Source organism: Thamnophis sirtalis, unplaced genomic scaffold (genome assembly GCF_051295495.1).
Source record: "Thamnophis sirtalis isolate CommonGarterSnake01/CBP01778 unplaced genomic scaffold, rThaSir2_p1.2 scaffold_8, whole genome shotgun sequence".
In the NCBI taxonomy this organism is placed as follows: domain Eukaryota; kingdom Metazoa; phylum Chordata; class Lepidosauria; order Squamata; family Natricidae; genus Thamnophis; species Thamnophis sirtalis.
The window spans coordinates 3,464,920-3,490,734 of NW_028261388.1; the positions used below are offsets into that span (position 1 = coordinate 3,464,920).

The following is a 25,815-nucleotide window of genomic DNA, read 5'->3' on the forward strand; positions in this document are numbered from 1 at the left end:
CAAACTGCTTGTGTTTGCCTGTATCTCTCCTGCCTTGTGTTTACTTGGAAGAACCACCTGTTGGTATTGTACATTTATTCATCTATTCTTATGTAGATAAGGAAGTTAATGAATCCTGCTGCATCAGTTATCTGTTTGTGCTTCTGGGTTTGAAGTTATGCAACAAACTCTGACAGCTTGGCAAAAGGTTTGTATTTATGATGGCTGCAGTGTCCCTGCGGGTCTGCAGTTATGTGATCTCACTTTTTGTGACTTTCTGACAAGCAAAGTCAACTGGGGAGCCAAATTCACTTAACAGCCGCGTTCCTAACTTAACGGCTGCAGCGATTCGCTTAAGAACCGCGGGAAGAGAGCTCGCGAAACGGGGCCTGACTCACTTAACAACTCGACTAACTTAGCAGCGGGTATTTTGGGCTCAGTGATGGTCGTGAAGCCGAGGACTGCTTGAAATGCAGGTGGGAAAGGAACACAGTGGGTGGGTCCTCGGTTTGCAAGCGCCCCACCCCTCCTTATAAAAATAACTTTGGGTAAGACAAATGTCGCTTACTATGCTGACGCCAATGCTGTAGGCTAGTAGTAGAAAGAGAAGAGGGTAGTTGATTGTTTTCTTGTACTTGAAGCATTCATACCTGAAACAAACACCAACGAGAAGGTTTAAGGATGCAAAAGGAAGGCCAAATAAATCCTTAGCGCACTATTTGTCCTCAGGGGTTTTTTGGGGGAGACCAAGAGCAACCCGTTTGCGCAGTTTTAAATTCCCTGTGGAGTGCAAAATCCGAATGGTTAAAGGGATCTCATTTGCAAGTTCCTGCCGATGCGGAATTATTATTATTCATTAAATTTATAGGCCGCCCATCCAGTGGTGTGAAGTGGCTGTGGGAGGCTTCTATTATCATAAAACATAGGTATATAAAAACCGATTTAAAATTACGAAAGATGAAAAGGGAGACTCAAGCTTGTGGGAAGAAGCCGAGATCCCGCTTCATTCTATGGTTCTGCAGAAAAGCTGATAACTTGCAAAGCCAGGGTAACATGGGAGGGGAAGGGGAAAAAAACCCCACCAGGTTATTCCTCTTCCAAATGAAGGGGATCTGAATTTATTCCCGTGTTTCTGTTTTGTTTTTCAGCTTTGCAAACCTGAATTGCAAACTTGTCAAACTTGTTTCGATCGGAGGCATACCCTATTTTAGTCATTCTTCAAAGAATACGCTTTCTACTCATCACAAAAGAATTTTTTGTGTGTGTGTTTTTCCCCCTTCTCTAAAATTAGATCCACGTATAATAAAGCAAGAGGCGTGGAATATACCAAGAACAAAACTGTTTCACATTAGCAAAAGTGCTACCTTATGAGGAAATTCTTTCTCCTGTGTGTTAACCAGTATTATAAAAGGAGACCATGATAGTTGATATACGTTTTAGTACAGCTAAGATTAGAGGAAAAAAAACAGAAAAATCAAATGTTCAAAGCACATTATGGATTTTGCAGCTCCATCCAATTGTCACAAGAGCACAGATGTTAATAATGTTTTGATAAATTTAGTACCAAAGAAACTTATTTGGGGCAAAAGTTATTTCAACAGGTTTAAAGAAAAAGGATTGAGTTTGTTTGAGAGGTACTGGGAAAAAAATATATGTCAAACATGGATGCTTATTTTTCTCTCAGAATTACTACTGTCTAAGTTCCCCTTGCACATATGTGCTAGCCATTCCCGACTCTAGGGGGCGGTGCTCATCTCTGTTTCAAAGCCGAAGAGCCAGCGCTGTCCAAAGACGTCTCCGTGGTCATGTGGCCGGCATGACTCAACACCGAAGGTGCACGAAACACTATTCCCTTCCCACCAAAGGTGGTTTCTATTTTTCTACTTCCATTTCTGCATGCTTTTGAACTGCTAGGTTGGCAGAAGCTGGGACAAGTAATGGGAGCTCACTCCGTTACGCAGCGCTAGGGATTCGAACCGCCGAACTGCCAACCTTTCTAATCGACAAGCTCAGCGTGTTAGCCACTGAGCCACCATGTCCCACTACTGTCTCGCATCAGCATTCAATCCGCTCTAGCCACTTCCATTTGCAGGAAAATTCAATTTTTAAAAATGTAAAGGCTAAAAATTATTTAAAAAAATAACAAAGTGAAAAATATTGTCAATTCGTTTATTGACATATAAGTTACCGACATTTTCGGTAGTTTCCAAGAATCCCCAATGTGAAGTTCCCGTGGGTCGTCCATGAGGCCAATGTTGCCTAAAACTAGGTCCCAGGCTAGAAACCAGGAGAGGGTGGATTCTAGTGCCACCTTAGGCATGAAAGATGGCTGGGTGACTTTGGGCCAAGGCCCAGGAGTTGGCATGTTCTAGTGCCAACTTAGGCAGGAAAACAAGCTGGATGTCTTTGAATCAATCACCAGGAGATAGTGATTTCTAGTCCTACCATAGCTATAAAAGCCGGCTGGGTGACTTTGAGTCAATCACTAGGAGATGGTGAGTTGTAGTTCAGTGAAAATCCTGCCATGTAAGCTGGCTGACTGATTTTGAGCCAACCACCAGGAGATGGTGAGTTCTAGTTTTGCCTTAGCCATGAAAGCCAGTTGGGTGACTGGGCCGAGTACCAGGAGATGGGAGAATTCTAGTCCCTCCCTGCAGATTCGGTACTGTATCTCCAACAGCTATTTCAGCACCCATGTCTACGCGAGTGAGAGAAACCTTAAGCCTTACTCATTTATGAAAGAGAAACTGATGACAGATACTTACAAGCAGTAGACAAAAACGCAACAACTGTAGATCATGGGCAACTCGTCCAATAGCTGCAAAAAGCAGAACAAAAAGATTATCGAGGCTTACAGAAAAGACTCGAAGGAAGTTGGCGGCTCCCAAAGATGGCAAAACGGCACAAACTATTTGGTCAGAACAGGGCAACTTTCAGTGAAAAGGGTCAGCATTGATTTTTTTTTTTTGAGGAGGGGAGCTAAGAACTCAACGGAGAAGAAAACGCGAAGCAGTTGGACCCAACGTTTTCATACTTTAAATTGGCAGGTGGTTGTGTAAGAGAATTAATGTTGTTGTTTTTTTAAAATTCAGTTAAGCTGTTTTACCGCAACTGTTGTGCGTCCTCCCTTAGAATTGCGAGCAGCTCTGCGACCGGGTTTTGGCAATTGTGTCACTAAGATTTAGCACTTGGCTGTATGTGTGTGTGTGTGTGTGTGTGTGTGTGTATTTGTGTAAACAGTTCGGATTGCATGCAGTGTTGCAGTGGTGGGTTTCAAAAAAATTTCGAACCTACTCTGTGGGTGTGGCCTCCTTTGTGGGAGTGGCTTGCCGGCCATGTGACCTGGTGGGAATGGCTTGCTGGCCATGTGTTTTTTCTCTCTTTCCTTCCTTTTGTCTCTCTGTCCCTTTTTTCTTTTTTTTCTTTCATCTCTCTCACTTTTTCTTTCTCTTTCTTCCTTTCTTTCTCTTTCTCTGTGTGAGTCTGTGTGTGTGTGTGTGTCTCTTTGCCTTTCTCTCCCTCCCTCCCTCCCTCCCTCTGTGTCTCTCTATGTGATTCTCTCTCTGTGTCTGTCTGTCTGTCTGTCTGTCTCTCTCTGTGTATCTCTCTCCTCCAGTGGGTGGGTTTCAAAAAAATTTGGAACCTCTTCTGTAGGTGTGGCCTGCTTTCCGGGTCCACTGGTGGAACCTCTTCTAACCGGTTCGGGAGATTTGACGAACCGGTTCTACCGAATTGGTGCGAACTGGTAGGAACCCACCTCTGCAGTGTTGGGACAATGGTGTGTAACCACTGTAGGGGCAACAACATCACAACCAATTGGGATATATACTCTTGCCCTTCTCTGGTGCAGCTTCAACTTGCAACCATTCGAAGTTACGACACTGAAAAAAAGTGACTTAATGACCGTTCCTCACACTTATGACCGTTCCGCACCATCTCCATGGTCATGCGATCAGAATTTAGGCCCTTGGCATGTAATGATGAGGGTTGCGGCATGCCAAGGTCATGTGACTGCCATTTCCCAGTCGGCTTCTGACAGCAGAGTCAAGAGGGCAAGGAGGATTTACTTAACAACCACATGATTCACTTAATAACTGCAGGTATTCACACAGAGGTTGAAACAGTGACCGCATAGGTTTTTGGCAAAGCAGTGAATCAAACTGGAAATTTTCTCACAGCTCATCTCCTTCGAGTTCTTCAAGGGAGACCTATTTGTGGCTAATCCTAGCTTTCAATAAAACTGTTTTGCACAATTAGAACAACAGAATAAGAGAGTTGGAAGGGACCTTGGAGGTCTTCTAGTCCAACCCCCTGCTCAAACAGGAGACCCTATCCCATTTCAGCCAGGTGACTCTCCAATCTCTTCTTGAAAACCTCCAGTGATGAAGCACCTACAACTTCTGGAGGCAAGCTGTTCCACTGGTTAATTGTTCTAAATATCAGGAAATCTCTCCTTAATTCCAGGTTGCTTCTCTCCTTGATTAGTTTCCACCCATTGCTTCTTGTCCTGCATTTCAGTGCTTTGGAGAATAGCTTGACCCCCTCTTCTTTGTGGCATCCCCTGAGATATTGGAAGGTTCCCATCATGTCTCCCCTAGTCCTTCTTTTCATTAAAAGACATACCCAGTTCCAGCAACCGTTCATCATATGTTTTAGCCTCCACTTCCCTATTCATCTTTGTTGCTCTTCTCTGCACTCTTTCTAGAGTCTCCACATCTTTTCTACATCATGGCGACCAAAACTGGATGCAGTACTCCAGGTGTGATCTTACCAAGGCATTGTAAAGTGGTATTAACACTTCGCATGATCTTGAGTCTGTCCCTCTGTTAATGTTAATTTGAGAGACCGCCTTCTGCCGATTACCTCCCTCCGTCCCATCAGATCGCATAGATTAGGCCTCCTCCGAATTCCATCCGCCAGTCAGTGCCGACTGGCGACTACCCGGAGGAGAGCCTTCTCAGTAGCAGCTCCGTCGCTTTGGAACGATCTCCCCGTGGAGATTCGTACCCTCACCACCGTCCAGACCTTCCGCACAGCCCTTAAGATCTGGCTATCCCGTCAGGCCTGGGGATAAGCCCCTAATTTCGCCCCACCCGAATGCTGAATGAATGTTGTGTTTTATTGTCTTATTTTATTATATTTCACATTTTCTTTTTGTGTTTTGTCTTGCACTCCCTTCCTACAAATTGTAAGCCGCCCTGAGTCCCCTCAGGGAAAAGGGTGGCCTATAAATGTCAAATAAAATGGGGGAAAAAAAATGGAAAAAAAAATGTAGCCTAGAACTGTATTGGCATTTTTTGACGGCTGCAACACACAGCTGGCTCCTATTTAAGTGAGTGTCCACTAGACTCCAAACATGTATTTTATTCTAGATTAGTCAATCCTTCTGTATCGTTTTCTGGACTCTTGGATAAAGTATTTTAACTATCCATAGCACGGTTGTTACTGGCGTTTTTGGTCGCTAGGAGTTGAAAACGAGAGCACATAATTCCCAGCAAAACACACTATGAATGCACCAATCAACCAAGAAAGCAAAACAGATCCAGGAATGTCACTTGGCCATGGACACAAAATGTGCACACTTTTTCCAAGGGCTACTAACCTGCATTTCATACTTCAGAGTCATGTGGAAGCACCAGGATCCCAGGCCCACAGCTGAAATCCAAATGAGAAAGGATGATGAGGTGGAATTCCAACTAGGAGACAGATTTATCGCTTTTGATACGTTGACACGTTTCCCCATCCCTTTTTCTTTCTTAATTTATGTATCATGAAATTTATATGTCGCCCCGCTCACCAATAAGGTGTCTTGGGACGTCCAAAGGCATGTAGAATGGTCACTAAACAAACTGTTGTTAAGTCGAGGACAACCTGTACTGTTTTACGGTACAGGTAAAAACGTTTTAAAATGTTTTTTTTTTATGGCCAATACATTTGGTAGGTAGGTAGGTGGGTGGGTGGGTGGGTGGGTGGATGGACAGACAATAGATGAATGGATGGATGGGTGGATGGAGATAAATAGATGGATGGAAGGACAGACAATATATGGATGGATGGATGGATGGGTGGACAGACAACAGATAAATGGACTGATGGGTGGACGGAGATAGATAGATGGATGGGTGAACAGACAATAGATGAATGGACGGATGGGTAGATGGAGATAGATAGATAGATGGATGGACAGACAATAGATGAATGGACGGATGGGTAGATGGAGATGGATGGATGGACAGACAATAGATGAATGGATGAGTGGGTGGAGATAGATAGATAGATAGATAGATAGATAGATAGATAGATAGATAGATAGATAGATAGATAGATAGATAGAAGATAGATAGACAGACAGACAATAGATAAATTGATGGATGGAGATAGATGGATGGATGGTAGGTAGAGATATAGATGATAGACAGACAGACAGATAGACAGATAGATAAAAAGGTCATGAAATTCTAAAGCAGATTTGGGGAAAAAAGCTGTTGGATAAAAAAAATTCTTAGGAGAGCTCACATTATTTCTCCAGGCTAAAAGTTTTAACAATGCCACACTATTCCAGCGATATTTCGTGTGGGCCCCCAGGCTGGACATTCAAACTAGAGATCGCACTGAAGTCGGAGGGGAAAAAACAACAACATTCGATTGGACCCCGTCATAGAATGGAGGAGGCGCTCACGAACCTGTGACACACAAGTAAGCTATTATGTAGCGTTTCTCAAGGCCATCTTTGTAACTCTGAATTGCGCCGTAGATGGGAGGGAGAATGAAAATCAAGTTGCTGACGGTGTTCCCTGCAGAAACGAAACCAAAAGGAACAAAGGCATAAGCAAAATTTCTGATGATTTTGCAACCTATTATTCATTGAAGAAGAAAAAGAAAAAAGGACCTTTCTGAGAGGAAAACTAGGGTGGATATTCCAAGGCGCTCAACTCTCTTCCCCTACAATTAAGACTATGCATTCTCGGTTATAAATACATAAATGAATGACAGGGAGAGCACAGCAGCTTGGAATGAACTCAGCAGGCACAGCGGTAGACAATATATATATATATAGTTCAGTTATCTTTGACAACAAAACCATTTCCTTTACAGTAAGGGAAATGAATGGTTCTTCTTCCCCATTCCCAGTATAAACAGAAACTGGTGCAGTCATTTTTGAATATGAGGAGCCATATTCTGAGGAGCCATATTCTGAGGAGCCAAGGTGGCGCAGTGGTTAAATGCAGCACTGCAGGCTACTGCTAGATCAGCAGTTCAGCGGTTCAAATCTCACCGGCTCAGGGTTGACTCAGCCTTCCATCCTTCCGAGGTGGGTAAAATGAGGACCCAGATTGTTGGGGGCAATATGCTGACTCTCTGTAAACCGCTTAGAGAGGCCTGAAAGCCCTATGAAGCGGTATATAAGTCTACTGCTATTGCTATTGTTACTGCTATTTTTTTAAAAAAAATATTTTTATCATTTACCTATAAATATATTGAATGCAGTGTTAATTGTCCTGGCATTTCACACGCCATAAAAACAAAAGTGAAAACAAATAGATATACTATTTTAAACAGTGCTACTGTTATACAGTTGTTTTCGACCACAATTGTTCTGGCGGAGGGCTCACAAGAGCCTGAAGCAAACTCCTTGTGCCAACAAAAACCCCTTTTATTAATTGACTGTGAATTCTGCTCCTTCACATCCAGTGAAGTCTTTCGAGGGAGGATTTACAGTCACAGACCTTATCTGGCTTGGAGAGCTGCCAGGCCGATCTCTGCAAAACTTGGCAAGGAGTCTCGGAGAGTCACGAACCAATGAAGTGAACTGATCGTCTCCTGCAAACTCCACTCCCCTTTCGCTCCTCTTTTATTCCCTCTGGGAGGGGCCATTCATCGTCCACCTGTGGCCTTACTCCCAAGTCCAGCCCTGTTCTTTAGCTGTTCCCTTTGCGCATGCGCACACTGAGAACAGGCTCCAGCTGTTCTTCTGCCTCACTGATGTCTGACTCCGAAGGCAGCTGATAACTGTCAGACGGCCCTGGCTTCCTCTCTGCCTCCGACACAGAGCCCTCATCAGAGCCTTCCCCAGACTCCAGGACTGGGCCATCTTCTTCCCCAACCTCCTCGCTGTCTGAATCTGCTGCCAGCTCTGCTGGTGGGCCACAACAATCATATTCTAGAGCAGTGTTTCTCAACCTTGGCAACTTGAAGATGTCTGGACTTCAACTCCCAGAATTCCCCAGCCAGCGAATGCTGGCTGGGGAATTCTGGGAGTTGAAGTCCGGACATCTTCAAGTTGCCAAGGTTGAGAAACACTGTTCTAGAGAATGTCAACCTATCATTTTAATACCTACATTCTAATACATTCATAATATCTCTTTCCATGTCCACGTTTGTGTCCATGTTTTCTGTCTGTCCGTCCGTCCATCCATCCAATCATATTTGTGTCCATGTTTATCACCTATCCTACCCTATTTAACCACAACGCTATCCAATCCTAGGAGTCAAAAGATCATGCACTTCCAATCTACCCCTCGGTGCTTCCCCCACTTTGTTGCGTTCTGATGACAAAACACTTTTCAAGTAGCTACTCCGTGGAATCCCAACTCCTTGTGATGTTATATTTGTGGTCGGTGATGGAGAAAGCTACCTAGGATGGTGTAATTAATTCCAATGTGAATTAGCCCTGTTGACCTGATCAACAAGCTCTACGCGGATAAAAACCCCGGGAGGAAAATGCCACAGGAACAAATTATTTACTGGGTTGAGCAAGAAACTCCATTGTCTTTCAAACTCCCATTGATGCAAGTTTCCTTCCTTCCTTCTCAAATGGGCGACGGGAGAGAATAGTTGGAGCTCGGGACTGACTGAACGATTGGCAGGTCGTCCTTCTGGCGGGGGTTCGCTTAATGACCGTTCAGACAAGGCACCGGAAAAAAGTTTGCCTCGCCGTTTTTTTTCACACTTGCCACCGTTACACTATCCCACTGTGGTCATGTGATCAAAATCGAAACGCCCGGCAATTCATTCATAGTTATGACGGTTGCAGTGTCCTAGGGTCTGTTTTTAGGACCTTCCGACGAGCAAAGTCAATGGGGAAGACAGGTTCACTTAACGACTGTGTTACTAAGAACCATGGAGGCACAGTGGTGAGATTGCAGTATTGCAGGCTAATTCTGCCAAGTGCCAGTAGTTTGAATCTCACCAGGCTCAATGTTGATTCAGCCTCCCATCCTTCCGAGGTCAGTAAAATGAGGACCTGGATTGTTGGGGGCAAGGGGCTGACTCTGTAAACTGTTTAGAAAGAGCTGGAAAGCACTGTGAAGTGGTATATAAGTCTAAGTGTTATCTCTCTCTCCTTCCTTCCTTCCTTCCATGTTGGCACAGTGGTTAGAATGCAGTATTGCAGGCTAATTTCACTACTCACTGCAGTGGCTTGAATCTCACCAGGCTCAATGTTGACTCGGCCTCCCATCCTTCCGAGGTCAGTAAAACGAGGACCTGGATTGTTGGGGGCAAGGGGCTGACTCTGTAAACTGTTTAGAAAGAGCTAGAAAGCACTGTGAAGTGGTATATAAGTCTAAGTGTTATCTCTCTCTCTCTCTCTTTCCTTCCTTCCTTCCATGTTGGCACAGTGGTTAGAATGCAGTATTGCAGGCTAATTTCACTACCTACTACAGTAGTTTGAATCTCACTAGGCTCAATGTTGACTCAGCCTCCCATCCTTCCGAGGTCAGTAAAATGAGAACCTTGATTGTTGGGGCAAGAGGCTGACTCTGCAAAACCGCTTAGAGAGGGGCTGGAAAGCACCGTGAAGCAGTATACAAGTCTTAACTGCTATACCTGTTGCTACTAACTGAACGAAGTCACTGAACAGCTGTGGCAAGGAAAGTTGTAAAAATTGGGGGCAAGCTCACTTAACAACTGTCTGGCTTAGCAACAGAAATGGTTGGCCTCGATGGTGGTCGTAAGACGAGGACTACCTGTACTGGGTTGCTTTGCCAACAAACTTTTCGTTTTCCAGCTCGGCGACACCCACTTCTATGCTAGCTTGTTCAAATAGAAAAGGTGTCACGGGGCGATAAGAGAGAAAATTCAACCCTGCGGGAAAACAGCCAGGCTCAGAGGACACAACCGCAACAACGCAAAAAAGCCACAAGTGCAATCGAAAAAGGGCACAAGACCACGGTGAGCTGTCCAGCCCATTGAGAGATAAGGATTGAACAATTATGCTTTTAGGAAGTGAATGCGTAGATCTTTTTCTGTTTGGCTGACAGAACTGGTTACTCATCTTTTGAAGCGGTTTAAAATTAAATTTAGAAAAGAAAAATGGTTTTAAGGCTTATAAGGCTGCCCGGCTCATGCATTGTGACTCTGGGCAGCCTGCAGCCAAAAAGCAAAACAATGAACCAACTATAATGATTCCCCACATAAAATTAAACAAATATTGTGTATAACTACACAAGATAAACAGGCGATCTAGCATCAGAACAAAACAAAACAAAATTCACATTCATGTATAAATAGTATCATCACCGAGGGTTCTGCATGGAATTGCTCACGAATTCACAACCTACAGCTTGAGCAAAATATAGTAATAATAATCCGTCTGGCTGCAATATAGTGCTCTTATTTCAAAATACGTGGGCTTTCAACTATACTGCAAGGTGAAATCCAGTTTTTGGGGTCTTATCTCAAAAGTCATAAATATTCTAAAACCGAGAAAGCACACAGGCTGGCTTCTTGTAAGTGGAGTTATCTAGTGCAGCTGGATAAGAAAGAAAGAAGAGTCCAGTTATCTCTTGAAAAAGCACCTTTGGGACAACCATGACCTGGATGATGGAGAATCTCTACAGGGTTCCACCACAAATGCGCGTACGAGAAAAGCGCGTGTGACTAAAGCGTGGTGACAAAACCGCACCGTCAAAACCGCGAAGACGAATGAGCGCTGAAGTGCGCCGACAACAGCGCGCCGACAGAAGCGCGCTGTAATATAACCCTAAAAATAACCCTAAACCTAACCCTAAACCTAACCCTAAAAATAACCCTAAACCTAACCCTAAACCTAACCCTAAACCTAACCCTAAACCTTACCTTAACTTAAATCGCGCTTCTGTCGGCACGCTGTTGTTGGCGTGCTGTTGTCGGCGCACTTTTGACATTGCGGTTTTAGCGCCACGGTTTTGTTGGCACGCTTTTGATGTTCGTGGTTATGTCGTGCCACGCTCTACAGAATCTCAGGGGTTGCCCCAAAGAAAGGGGGGGTTTTCAAGCTATTCTCCAAAGCACCCGAAGGCAGGAGAAGATGCAACGGATGGAAACGAATCAAGGAGAGAAGCCACCTAGAACTTAAGAGGAGAAATTTCCCGAGAGTGAGAACAATTAACCAGTGGAACAACTGGCCTCCAGAAGTTGTGGTTGCTCCAACACTGGAAGTTTTTAAGAAGAGATTGGACAACCATTTGTCTGAAATGGGATAGGGTCTCTTGAGCAGTGAGACAGCAAGTTTCCTGAGCAGGGAGCTGGACTAGAAGGCCCCTTCCAACTCTGTTATTCTGCTTAAAGTGGGCAGTAAAGCACTATGAAGGTATATATATATAAGTCTAAATGCGATTGCTGAGCAATCGGTCACTAAGCAAGGACGACCTGTATCCATGCACAACCCACACAAAGCACCAAATCAATATATTTGGGATTTGGGATGAAAGGGAGACGGGTTCAAAGAGGGAGAAATAAATGGAGGAAGCACTGAAACAGATAATTATTAGCTTTGGGTTTTGTGCCTTCAAACACCCAAACGGTATTTACAACTCATGAGAACGACGTGTTGCCACACTTCACACGAAAATTGCAAAGTAATCCCAGAAAATGGTGTTACTGTTCTTCACAAATTAATCCTGAGATTTGTTGTTGTTGTTGTACTTTTGCTGCTTTGATGGATCGCCCCATATATTGGTAAAGTTATGCCTCTTCACCAGAGCAATGAGAGGGAGGAATGAAGAGAGGTGAGGGAAGGGCTCCATTCCAGAGATACCCATCGGCTCCTTCAAATATGCTGGCAGGGATTTCCCCCTGTGGCACCTGAAGGGCGCACTCGAGTGAGTTTGCTGATCTCCCTGGAGAAATGAAACCTGACTCTCTTTCCCACAACCAGCAATTCACATTCTGCATTTCCTTCCTGGTCTCAGGAACCTTCTCTACCTAAGTCTGGGTCTTATTTTCTTTTGGGCATCAAAATGAGCACTGGCGGTGTCTTATTGCCCCCCCCCATGTGCGGGAGGCCCACTTGTTTGCGGTGGGGCAGGAGGCCGCACGCCATGCTAGTGCCACCACTGCCATGAGGTGGGGAGCAATAAAGCTGCCCCATACGCGCCCTGCGCCGGCTTACCTCAAAGTCCCTGCAGCCGGGCCACCTGCGCCCCCCGACACCTGTCTTGCCTCATGGTTGTGGCATCGGCACGCCGCTCGGCCTCCTGCTCCGTTGCGGCCACGAGCAAGCAGAAATGGGTTGGCGGCCACGTGGCCTCCTGCTGCACACGGTTACGGGTGCTGCTGCCACAAGGCGGTTGCCGGGGCATGGATGGCCTGGTTGCGGGGGCCTTGTGGTAAGCTGTTGCGGGGCCCATGGGGCAGCTCCACCACCTTCCCACCTGGTGGTCATGGCACCGCAAGCAACCAGATGGAATGGGTGGGCGAGCAGCTGCGCAGGCTCTTAAAGGTAAAGGTTCCCCTCGCACAGAGGGGAAATAGAATCCATTTGATGGGGTTGTTAAGGTATCAGACCAGGAACCGGGTGACTGGGAGTTCTAGCCCCACTTTGGGCAGGAAGCCAACTGGATGGCCTGGGGCCAGTTGCTTTCTCTCAGCCCTAGGAAGCAGGCAATGGCAAACCATTGGGAAACCCCGGCCAAAAAACCGGTTCCACCACAAAACCGCGGAGGAGAAAATCGCGCTCGACGAAAGCGCGCATTTGACATCATCACAGCGCGACGAAAACATCGCGCTGTGATCGAAAAATGTAAAAATAAAGCGAAAACCTTACCCTAACCCCCCCAAACCTAACCCTAAACCTAACCCTAAACCTAACCCTTAACCTAACTCTAAATCTAACCCTAAACCTAACCGTTAACGTAACGCTAAACCTAACACTAACCCTTAACCTAACGCTAAACGTAACCCTAACGCTGTAAACCTAACCCTAACCCTTAACCTAACCCTAACCCTAACCCTAACCCTTACCTTTATGTGAATCGGCTTGCTTTAATTTTAATTTTATTTCAAGTTTTAATTTTTTTTGTCGCGCTGTGATGACGTCACATGTGCGCTTTCGTCGAACGCGATTTTGTCCTCTGCGGTTTTGACGGGTCACGAAAAAAACTGCAGAAGCTTTTCCAGGCAGCTTCCCAGAATCGGACAGAAGTGAACGGGGGGGGGGGGGGAGGGAGAACTCATGGCTGCCTGAGATAAGGAGAGAGGATCAGAGGAAGGAAATGTGATGATAACACAACAGCAACGAAGCTATTACCAAGGAGAAGAGCAACAAAGACGATTAGGGGAGTAGAGGCTGAAACCTACAAAGAAGGGTTGCTGGAATTGGGTAGGTCTCGTTTAGTGAAAAGGATTAAGGATAACATAGCAGTGTTGCAATATTCGAGGGGCTGCCACCAAGAAGAGGGGGGGGGGTGTCTCCCTATTCCCCAAAGCACCCGAAGGCAGGATGAGAAACTAACGAAGGAGAGAACGAAACTGGAAGTAAGAAATTTCCTGACCGTGAGGACAATTAACCAGTGGAACTATCTGCCTCCGGAAGCTGTGGGTACTCCAACACTGGAAATTCCTAAGGAGATTGTTCAGCCATAGATTTAGCATTCAAATGTACTGCGCTCATTCTAGCTGACCTTAACATCCTTAATGATCTTAAATGAATTCAAGGCGACAAAAAAAAAAAAAAAAACTGTAAGTGGGATTACGAAAGAGTGAAAACTCAAGGCTGCAATCCTTTCTCAGAATGCTCAGTCTAGATATTCGGTAGAGGTCACACATAAAAAGGAACTGAATCGTGAGAGTAGCAAAACTGCAAACCTGTTTCTGACCGAGGCTTCCCGAGAGCCTGAAGCAAACTCCTTGTCCCAACAAAAAACCCTTTGATTAATTTGCTATGAATTCTGCTCCTTCACATCCAGTGAAGTCTTTCGAGGGAGGATTTGCAGTCACAGACCTTATCTGGCTTGGAGAGCTGCCAGGCTGATCTCTGCAGAACTTGGCAAGGAGTCTTGGAGAGTCACGAACCAATGAAGCGAACTGATTGTCTCCTGCAAGCTCCACTCCCCTGTCGCTCCTCTTTTATTTCCTCTGGAAGGGGCCTTTCATCGTCCACCTGTGGCCTTAACTCCCAAGTCGACCCCTGTTCTTTAGCTGTTCCCTTCATCTGGCAACTCTGCACATGCGCACACTGGAAACAGGCTCCAGCTGTTCTTCTGCCTCATTGATGTCTGACTCCGAAGGCAGCTGATAACTGTTAGACAGCCCTGGCCCCCTCTCTGCCTCCGACACAGAGCCCTCATCAGAGCCTTCCCCAGACTCCAGGACTGGCCCAGGTTCCACCCCAACCTCCTCACTGTCTGAATCCGCTGCCAGCTCTGCTGGTGGACCACAACAAAACAAAACCATTTCTTTGGGGGGGGGGGAAATAAACAAAGGCGAAAAATGTCTTGGCTTTTCTCAAAAGCTGGTTGCTAATTCCATATTCTCAAACCTGGATTTCTTATGCATGAACTGTGCTGGCTGTTCATATGCAGATTAAGAGTACGTGAAAACTTCATGTCTTTACTTCCAGAGATGCAAAATATTTTATGATTCATGAACCACCAGCTATATGGGAACTTCCCTTTCCAAGGGTTACTGCCGGCTGTGGAGCAGAAGATACATAGGACGTGTGGTTAAGGCCAGTGATATCACTCTCAGGCAAGTGGGTGTAGACTTAAAAAAAAAGGAGTTAAAACAAAAGTAGAAGCATCAACATTGCTCATATTCTGCTTTTTCAACTCAAGGTCACACCAGGACATGCCCAACTGTTGTACTACTGTTGTGGCTACTCGCTAAAAGTACAATCTAGTGTAGCTGAACCACAAGTATTAAAGCTATTTATTTCTTTATATTGTATTTATCTCCTGCCTTTACTCCTTTATAAGTAACCATCGACAGTGGACGCAGGCAATACTCCTTCCTCCATGGAGAAATGCTCACCAACTACTACCCTGTACGGTGAGTTGGACTGAGAAAAAGTGACTGGCACAAAATCACCCAGCAGGCTTTCATGGATAAGGTAGGACTAGAACTCTCCAGCTCCAGGTGATTAGCCTAAAAGCACCCAGCAGGCTATTGTCTAAAATGGGATTTGAACTCATCATCTCCTGGTAATTGGCCCAAAGCCACACAGCTGCTTTCATGCTTGAGGTGGAAACTAGAACTCGCAGTCTCCTGCTGGTTGGGCCAAAGTCACCCAGCTGTCTTTTATACCTAAGGGGGCACTAGAACTCACAGTCTCCTGGTGGTTGTGCCAAAGTCGCCCAGCTGTCTTTTATACCTAAGGGGGCACTAAAACCCACAGTCTCCTGGTGGTTGGGCCAAAATCAACCTGGCAGTTTTCCAGGCCTAAGGTGGGAGTAGAACTCATGGCTTCCTGGCATTTGACCTCAGCTCCCTCTGTGGCAAAAAAAAATACCAGAAGTCCTTTTCTGTCTCCAAAGTGAGGAAGGCTGGCACATAAGCCCTTGTCTCTGCCTGCAATTCCAGAGTGAGTCTAGCTCTGTCAAGAGCCTAACCTAGCAATAGAGTGAGACAAGTGAGATAATCAAATTCCAGACGGTACTCCATACTTGACTGGCACGTGCCACGTTTTTGAGGGAGCCTGCCCACTCCCACTTTACCTGGCCTTAAAAACAGTAACAACCACAAGCAAGAAAGTGCTGGAAGAAAGCGTCTGAGACACTGCATTCCAAACTTCCTCCGTCCTCCGCTATCAATTAGGTCTCCTTCTCCATATATTCGCTGCTCATCTAATTTCTTACTTCTGCAAGGCAGTCCAAAAATCGCAGCGCCTGAAGCGACTTTTGCACAGGTGCAAAAACCCAGGCAGCGCCGACAAGCCCATGCGGTTTTCTTGGCAACATTTCTTTTTTTTCCAGACGGGGGTTGCCGCTGGTTTGTTCCTTAGACTTAAGAGAAAAGGGCCAGCCTAAAAAGTCATCCAGCTGGCTTCCCACATGCCTAAAGCAGGATGAAATCTCCCAGGTTTAATCTAATTCAGCACATTAACCCCCCCGGACCAAACTGGCTCTCCCGGTATTAAGAATAGTACTGCCGATTATGCATCTTTATTAAAATAGGGAGGTTGCGTGGTTTCTCCTTGCTGACTCGGGATTCTCACAAATTGTTCCTTGCCTCAACCGTGCGCATATTCGTTTGGTGACCTGGCTTTGGGACAGCACAAGGTCGCATGTGTACAATGCTGGTTGCCCAATAAATACTTGAGATCTTCATCGAGATTACAGAAAAAAAAACCAGTAGGTAGAATTTGTGCTTTTTTTTTTTTTAACTGCAAAGCAATCAGCGATCGCTAGAAAAATCGTCTCAGCCATCCCACGTTTTGCCTCTGCGCCTGGAGGGGAATGCCTAAAATTGGTGCTCCACCAACGCTGGCCTCATCTGAGCACAACAACAAAGTTGTAATCTGCACAGAGCAGAAATGGGAGGAAGAGACGTAAGGACTGCAAAAATCTGAAGGGCCGTCTATGAAAAACAATTTGAACACCTCGCTTCTGTGGCCTCTGTGCTAAGGACGTGACACGCAACCTGTCCATCAGTTGGAAGACTAGAGATGTGAAACTGGAGCTTGGTATATGTGTGCATAAAGTATATGAAATTTCCCTCTCATGATCTCCGTAAAAGGTGGCATTCTCCAAACAAGCTGGATCCTACCCCAGAATTTTCTTTGTGATATCAAGGGCAGCAATAGAACAAGGACAATAATAGAAAGAGATATAACCATAATAACATGGATTTTTTTGTAAACAATAAGATACGGCTATCTGGAATGTGATTCGCTCACTGTAAACTATCAAACATTATCTTCAACAAGTTTTAAGATACACAGCTTGTGTTATCCCACAAGATAGTTTCCTAACTTACTTGGGGCATCTCAGAGGTGGGCTTCTACCAGTTCGGACCGGTTCGGACGAATAGGTAGAAACTCAGCTGGACACGTGACCGTACCAATTCTATCCTGGGTGCCGCCATCTTTATTTTCTGTTCTGCCCATGCGCAGAACAATCTCCATTGAAAAAATGTATTCCCACCTCCTTTTAATGGTGCGCGCATGCCAGTCCCAGAGATGGGCAGTTTTTTTGAAAAACGGAGGCGTTTTGGCCTTCTCCCAGCCCCCAAAAGCCCTCTGCAGGCTTCAACAGGACTGGGGGGAAGAGAAAAATACCTCCGTTTTTGTGAAAAACAGCCGGTTTTTCGCAAAAACGGGGGCGTTTTTCCCTTCCCCCAGCCCTGCTGAAGCCTGCAGAGTGTTCCTGGGGGCCGGGATGGACAAAAACTTTTTTTTTCATACTGGGTAGTTTTACAGGTGCTCCCTTATTCCAGCAAAGCTAGAGCCTCCCCCCCCCCCTCAAAACCTTTCACCACCGTTTCGGTGGGCATGGCTTGGTGAGGATGTCATGTGACTGAGTGTGTGTGAGTGATGTCAAGTTGGCCGCAACCACTCAGTCACATCCCCCCACCCCCACGTAGCCAGGCCCACCAAACCAGTAGTAAAAAAATTTGAAACCCGCCCCTGGGGTATCTCATACTGAGATCGGAATCTGTATAAATGTTTGATCCTTTGTCAAGATAGAATTTTTGGGGAGGCAAAATGAAATAATTTTTAGGAGTATCTGGCTTCACCTTTTCCTTGTCCATCACCATCTTCTTCTTCTTAAGGGGTAGGGGGCTAAAAGAATGGCTGTGATAAACATCTCACATGATAAGGGCAGCCAATGCAGAAATAGGTGGCTCAGGGGGTTGGACTAGATGACCTACGAGGTCCCTTCCCACTCTGTTACTGTTTACTGTATGGCCTGGCATGGTAGTAATAAACAGGATTCTGGTAACATCTTTTCCAATGAACCTACAGGTAGTCCTCAACTTATGACCATTCAAAGTAGCAACAGCAATGAAAACAGTGATTAGGACTATTTTTCACACTTATGACCACTGCAGCATCCCCATGGGCACATAAACAAAATTCAGATGCCTGGTTCATATTTATGAAGGGTCCAGTGTCCCGGGATCATGTTACGAGCTTTTGACAAGCCCAGTTAGTAGGGAAGCCAGATTCAATTCATTCAATTAATTTAACAACTGCAGTGATTCAGATTCACATCTCTGGCCAGGTCGTAAAATGGTCGTAAAATGGGACAAAAGTCACTTGACAACTGTTTCACTTGGAACAGAAATTTTGGGCTCCATTGTGGTCATAAGTCGAGGACTACTGATATTGTATTAAAAGCCATGTTTCCATGAAGTATGCCCTCACAAAACCTTACTCCGGTTAGTAAAATTCACGCCTGTCAGAAAAGAGTACTACTGGTATTGTATTAAAAGCCATGTTTCCGTGAAGTATGCCCTCACGAAACCTTACTCCGGTTAGTAAAATTCACACCCGTCAGAAAAGAGTACTACTGGTAATGTATTAAAAGCCATGTTTCCGTGAAGTATGCCCTCATTAAACCTTACTCCGGTTAATAAAATTCACGCCCGTCAGAAAAGATGCTATCAGGCTCCTTCTGATATTTATAAGGGTGAGTTGCTTTTAATATGTTTGACGAGTTTGCTCATTTGTTTTTAAAAACCACCGAGACAGATCAGCAAGGTTTAAAAGTAAAGACACATCAGCAGAATTTCTTAATGCACAATTGTAGATCTGGAATTCATAAAACCTGGTTGGGAAAAAGCAGGGGCAACATTTACATATCATGCCGAGCTTAGTTTTAATGGCAGGATTTGCCCAAACTTTGCTTAATCCAGTATTCTTTTGCAAAAATCTCAGCTCCCAAATTGCATTAGAAATTAGAAAGTCTTTCTTCTACCCACGTCTGACCTATAGAAAAAAAGCATTCTATAATTCCAGAAGTCGCTATGAAAGTCTGCATGCATTGTTGGAGACGAAACTTCAGCTTTTGACTGCAGGCGTCATCTGCCCCATATATAAATTTTAATTTAAAAATTAACTCTCTGTATATAAGTTAATAGTTCCGATTGCAGGAAAGACATGTAATAATGGCATCACTGTTTTTTTTAACGCTGTAACTGTACGAAATTCATAACCCACCCACCCTCGCCCAGCCCGTAGAGTGAAAGGATTAAAACTTTTCAACTTTTTAAATTCATTTTTCGGAGCATCGAAAGAGCAGCACTATCGCAACTTGACTGATGCCAAAACAATGGATGCGAGACCACCAGGAAACACTGGGAGGGCAAGGATCTGGGAAGAAAGCAGCACAGATGCCAGGAAAACGGCATAGATGCAGACATGCCAGGAGCTAAATTCAACCGGAGGAAGTCCTCATTGGTGGGTTTTTTTTTAAATAAACAGGGCAATGGGTTCTTTCAGTCTGTAGAGGTTTTGGGTACCTATGCCAGCTTTCAGTCCCCAAGCCTCTTCCCCCAAACGGGTCTAGGGTCAACCTTTCTAGAGGATGGCCCTCAACGCGTCATCCAAAGTCACAAAATCAGGGAAAAGGAAACCCAGACAACCCTTCCTTTCTGGAAATCCTTTCTATGATTATTAGGGGGGGGGGAAGCGACCCCCCCCCCAGATAATCCCCTAGCAAAAGAGGCTCAACCTATTTTACAAAACCCCTGAAGGCTGGACAAGAAGCAACAGGTGGAAACTAATCAAGGAGAGAAGCAATCTAAAACTAAGGAGGAATTTCCCCCGAAAGAGAGAACAATTAACCAGTGGAACAGCTTGCCACCAGAAGTTGTGGGTGCCCCAACACTGGAAGTTTTTAAGAAGAGATTGGACAACCATTTTGTTGTCTGAAATGATGTAGGGTCTCCTGCTTGAGCAGGGGGAGGGGTTGGACTCGATGACCTCTAAGGTCCCTTCCAAAACTAATCAAGGAGAGAAGCAACTTAGAACTGAGGAGGAATTTCCTGACAGTGAGAACAATGAATCAGTGAAACAGAAATTGCCTCCAGAAGTTGTGAATGCCCCAACACTGGAAGTCTTTAAGAAGATGTTGGAGAGCCATTTGTCTGAAACGGTATAGGGTTTCCTGCCTAGGCAGGGGGTTGGACTAGAAGACCTCCAAGGTCCCTTCCAACTCTTCTATTTTGTTGTATTGTATTGTATCAGTGGAACAGAAGTTGCCTCCAGAAGTTGTAGATGCCCCAACACTGGAAGTTTTTAAGAAGATGTTGGACAATTATTTGTATGAAACGGTATAGGGTTTCCTGCCTAGGCAGGGGGTTGGACTAGAAGACCTCCAAGGTCCCTTCCAACTCTGCTATTGTGTTGTATTGTATTGTATCAGTGGAACAGAAGTTGCCTCCAGAAGTTGTAGATGCCCCAACACTGGAAGTTTTTAAGAAGATATTGGACAATTATTTGTCTGAAACGGTATGGGGTTTTCTGCCTAGGCAGGGGGTTGGACTAGAAGACCTCCAAGGTCCCTTCCAACTCTGCTATTGTGTTGTATTGTATTGTATCAGTGGAACAGAAGTTGCCTCCAGAAGTTGTAGATGCCCCAACACTGGAAGCCTTTAAGAAGATGTTGGATATCCATTTGTCTGAAACGGTATAGGGTTTCCTGCCTAGGCAGGGGGTTGGACTAGAAGACCTCCAAGGTCCCTTCCAACTCTGCTATTGTATTGTATTGTATTCTAATTTCTATTCTATTATACTCTTAATTCTACTCTACTCTTATTTCTATTCTATCCTATCCTATCCTATCCCAACTCTTGTTATTCTGACCACCAAAGATTGCTCCTTCTCATTATTATATCATCAATATACTCACATATGTTATCTAATACATGCTTGACGAAATAAATAAAATAAAAAATTTAAATTATTGCCCCAGCCTCTTCCAAATATCTCCCCCCTCCCAAATTCCATTCTTCCACAATGGGGTGGGTTGGGGGGAAGGAAGGAAAGATCTGGAATGGGGGGGGGGAAAGACCCCCTTAAGCAATTCCTATGGGGAACATATACCCCCCCCCAGAAATAACAGGGGGGGGTTTCTGCCATTGATGACCCACCCACCCCTTTGCAAAGTCGCAACGCTTCAAGGCTGAGGGGGACAAGGCCGCTCTCCCTCCCCCCCAATAATTTAATGACCCCTCTCCATCCCCTCACAGCCTTGAGGAGGAGGGGGGGTCCAAGAAGGGAGGCGCACCTGCCCCCCGCATCCCTCCCGCCGCCACACTCACAGAACTCGGCGATGTAGGAGGACACGACGTAGTTCTCCTCACACCAGTCCAAGGTGGACGTCGGCGGGCCCCAGTAGCCGGCGCGGTCGCCGGCGGGAGCCATGGCCGGTCGGAGGGCCGAGCGCGGAGGAAAGGAAGCGCCTGCCGCCGCATCCGCTCTTTTTCGGGGCCCTCGGGCGAGCTGACCCCGCCTTCCCGGCGGCTTGAGGCGGGGCAGCGGCGGCGGGAAGCCCGCCTGCTAGGGCCTGGCGGGCAAGGCCTCTACGTCGCTATGGCGACCAAGGCGAACGGCTCGCAAGGTTTGCCGGGACGGTGTGAGAGGGAGGGGGGGCTCTACGTTGCCATAGCGACCGGCGACGAATCGTCTTCGAGGCTTGCCGGGCTGGAGGGTTCTACGTTGCCATGGCGACCGGGCGGCGAATCAAGGCTCGCCGGGCCGAGGGTTCTATGTTGCCACGGCGACGACCCGTGTGGGGGAGGGAAGCGCCTCGCGAGGTTCCAAGGGCCGGGTCTCGGCGTTGCTATAGCGACCTCCATCCCCCTGGGTCCGTAAGGGGGCCGGTCTCTTTCGACCAACGTTAGGCCTCACAGGCATCCCAAGATGCTAGTCCTCATGGAGGCCAGGGAAAGGGTCCCGAATATTAGCTGAAAGTCAAGCTAACTTAAAAGTTGGCTAGGCTGCCAAACACTAATCTAGAGTACCAATAAGAGGCACAGGTGAATAAAATTTAATTTTAGGATCATTTTTTTTAAAGGAAAAATAAAGAAATTGGTGATAAATTTTGAATATTCAGGAGCAGTTGTGGAAATATGGAAGTATCACATCTGAAGTAGCCATAAATGAATATATATAGGTAGTCCTCGATTTACAACGTTCATCTAGGGATTTTTTCGAACTTACAACGGCACTGAAAACAAGTGGCTTGCGACCATTTTCACAGTTACAATCTTTGCAGCATCCCCACTGCCACGCGATCCAAATTCAGATGCTTGGCTCACATTTACGACGGTTGCAGTGTCCTGGCGTCGTGCAATAATCCCCTTTCGCGACTTTGCCGATGGAACAAAATCAACGGGGAAGCCGGATTCACTTAACAACTGGTAACTGATCAGCTGCAGGGATTCTTTTAACAGCGGTGGCAAGAAAGGTCGTAAAAATGGAACAAAAGCCCCCTTAACGCGTGACCCGTCAAAACCACGCTTGACTAAGCCGCGCCCGATTAAACTGCGTCGCTGACGTCATCAACAGGGCGACAACAGTCAGCACGGAGAAAGAAGGGCGCTTTAAATAGCACTTTGAAAGCAAGCCGATTCAACTTAAGGTAAGGGTTAGGTTTAGGGTTAGGTTTAGGGTTAGGTTAAGGGTTAGGGTTAGGGTTAGGTTAAGGGTTAGGGTTAGGTTTAGGGTTAGGTTAAGGGTTAGGGTTAGGTTTAGGGTTAGGTTAAGGGTTAGGATTAGGGTTAGGTTAAGGGTTAGGGTTAGGGTTAGCTTTAGGGTTAGCTTTAGGGTTAGGTTAAGGGTTAGGATTAGGTTTAGGGTTAGGGTTAGGTTAAGGGTTAGGATTAGGTTTAGGGTTAGGTTAAGGGTTAGCTTTAGGGTTAGCTTTAGGGTTAGCTTTAGGGTTAGGTTAAGGGTTAGGTTTAGGATTAGGTTTAGGGGTTAATTTTAGGTTTAGTGTTTACAGCGTGCTTCTGTCTCCGCGCTGTTGTCGCCCTCTTGATGACGTCAGCTACGCGGTTTCGTCGAGCACGGTTTAGTCGAACACGGTTTTGTGGTGGAACCCCCTTAACGAATGTCTCGCCTAACCACAAAAATGTTGGCCTCCATTGTGGTCATAAGATGAGGACTGACCTTATTCTAGTACAATGTTGGAAAGCTTCCTGTGAGAGAAAACAAATGATGTTGATTAGGAAAAAAAAACCATGATGAGATTTGGAAAGTTTGCACACTAGAGGGAACCAGAAAGAATGAAAGATTAGGCTTAAAGAAGAAACTCAACAAATACAGAACGGAGCAAAATGCGATAGAATTCAAGGATCGTTGGGAACAATGCGCTGAGAAGCTACTTTTAAGATGATCTGCTGTCATAAAACTGGATTTAAATGGTGTTATGGAAGAGGAACAAATTTTACTGGGGAAGGCTGAAACACGGGTGGATTTGAAAGTGGATTTAAAAATGATGAATGACATGGTGGGGGGGAGATGGATACTCAAAGGAAACCAAGTCATGCCTTCATAATTAAAAACAAGAAACCAGAATAGCAACTTGGATAATGGTATTCTTTTGAATTTATAAAGGGGAGGAATAGAAGACAGAAAATGAAATTGTATCAAGTTCCGAGACACCGTTTAAAGGGATTAATGAACAAACTTGTTTAAACTCCATAGACAAAATTGTTCAAAGCAAAAGGAAGGGATATAAAGTTTGGTTATTTGGCCAAAGCTAAAATATACGTCATTACATGAAAATGTAACAAGCAAAGCAGGAAACGAATAGAAAAGTTGCAGAAGGATAGAGGGGCTGATTCTGGCTGGACGAAATTAAGCCTTAAGAACAAATGCATGCAGGTAGTCCTCAATTTACAACCATTCATTTAGTGACCATTTGAAGTTACGACGGCTTTGAAAAAGTGACAGGACCGTCCCCCCCCCATATTTATGACTGTTGCCGCATCCCCATAGTCACAATCAAATTCAGACGCATGGGAAGTGATTCAATGGAACCCAAAATTTCTGTCGCTAAGTGAGACATTGGTTAAGTGAATTTTGCCCCATTTTATGACCTCTCTTGCCACCATTGTTAAGTGAATCACTGCAGTCGTTCAGGGAGTGTCATGATTGTGAAGTGAAGAGGGCCTTTTCCCTCCACTTTGCTTGTCAGTAGGTCACAAAAGGGGGATCACGTGACCCCGGGAACATTGCAACCGTCATAAATATGAGTCGGTTGCCAAGCATCTGAATTTTGAATCACGTGACAATTGGGGATGCTGCAACGGTCGTAAAGTGTGAAAAACGGTCGTTAAGTCACTTCTTCAGTGCCGCTGTAACTGTGAACGGTTCACTAAATGAACTGTTGTAAGTCAAGGACTACTTAGAAATGCTCCAGAGTAGCGTTTCTCATCTTCCAACAACTTTTCTGATATGCGGACTTCAACTCCCAGAATCCCACAGTCAGTCATGCTGGCCCCAGGGAATTCTGGGAGTTGAAGTCCACACTTCTTAATGTGCCCCAGGCTGAGAAATACTTTAAATCAGTGTTTCTCAACCTTGGCAACTTGAAGATGTCCGGACTTCAACTCCCAGAATTCCCCAGCCAGCGAATGCTGGCTGGGGAATTCTGGGAGTTGAAGTCCGGACATCTTCAAGTTGCCAAGGTTGAGAAACACTGATTTAAATCATGGTGTTTGATTAATTATGCACCTTTTTTTCAGATGTGGAAAATGCAAAGCTGAGCAATCGAGACCAATCCAGAAGGGGGCAGTGGATCTACACAGATCTTTTTTCAGGATCAGACAAATCCTATTTGTCTTCCAATGTGGGATTGCCAAGATTCTTCCGGGACAGAAAAAGCATCATTTTAGGCAGATAATAAATAAATGGAGCCACCAAACAATTATTGAATTCAAACGTTTTGCACAAGCCCCAAGGAAAAACAAATTCCCGCTAAGAAATTCAGAATACTTTCCTTTCTTGAAGTCTTGAAGATCAGCAAATGGCCATAAAGTTTAGTGACCCACAACAGCACTTTAAAGAGAGACTTATGACCAAAAATTCAGATGCTTTGCAACTGGTTCATACTTACGACCGTTGCTGTGTCCTGACGTCATGGGATCTCTTTTTGTGACCTTCTGACCAAATGGGGAAACCAGATTTACTAACTGAACACCTGCAGTAATAATTCACTTAACAATCGGGGCAAGAAAGGTTGTTAAAACGGAGGCCAAACTGATGCAACCACTGTCTTGCTTAATAACAGAAATGTTGCACTCAATTGTGGTTGTATGTCAAGGACTACCTGGCTGTCACAAAGATGCTTATGGGTCTTGGAACTTTTGGTGGTCTCCAATCCAAACATTATTCCTCTCAAACCTTTTCTGGTTCAGTTAAGGTTGGCAATCTTAGCATATTATGTCTATAAATTGGAAGCATGTGCGCAATTGGCCGGTTGCTTTAAAAATCGGTATAGAACACGGGAGGAGCGCGCGGGGGGGGGGGCAAACGAGCCACCCTACCGGTACACTGTCAGCTGTTCCCGGCTTCTACTGGTATGCCCATACCAGGTCGTACCGGCTGAAACCCACCACTGCTTCCCACCCAGCAATACTTACCTGCTTGCCAATCTGGGATTTTCAACTTCCCGCCGGCTTCCC

General features: G+C 45.4%; 1 protein-coding gene across 2 annotated transcripts in view; it reads right to left on the reverse strand.

Moving 5' to 3' along the window:
- ACER3 (alkaline ceramidase 3) overlaps positions 1–21,703 on the reverse strand; it is a 56,281-nt gene extending 34,578 nt beyond the window's left edge. Inside the window, exons 1-5 of one of the 2 annotated variants that reach the window (XM_087720976.1) lie at positions 21,445–21,699; positions 6,663–6,773; positions 5,582–5,634; positions 2,745–2,797; positions 548–629 (exon numbers count right to left, since the gene is read on the reverse strand). In XM_087720976.1, coding sequence (XP_087577102.1) covers positions 548–629; positions 2,745–2,797; positions 5,582–5,634; positions 6,663–6,773; positions 21,445–21,547 — 402 coding nt within the window. In that variant the 5' untranslated portion in view covers positions 21,548–21,699. Of the gene's footprint in view, positions 1–547; positions 630–2,744; positions 2,798–5,581; positions 5,635–6,662; positions 6,774–21,444 lie in introns of both variants that reach the window. The other variant, XM_087720977.1, reaches the window with a different exon arrangement.
- Between the last annotated feature and the right edge of the window lie 4,112 nt (positions 21,704–25,815).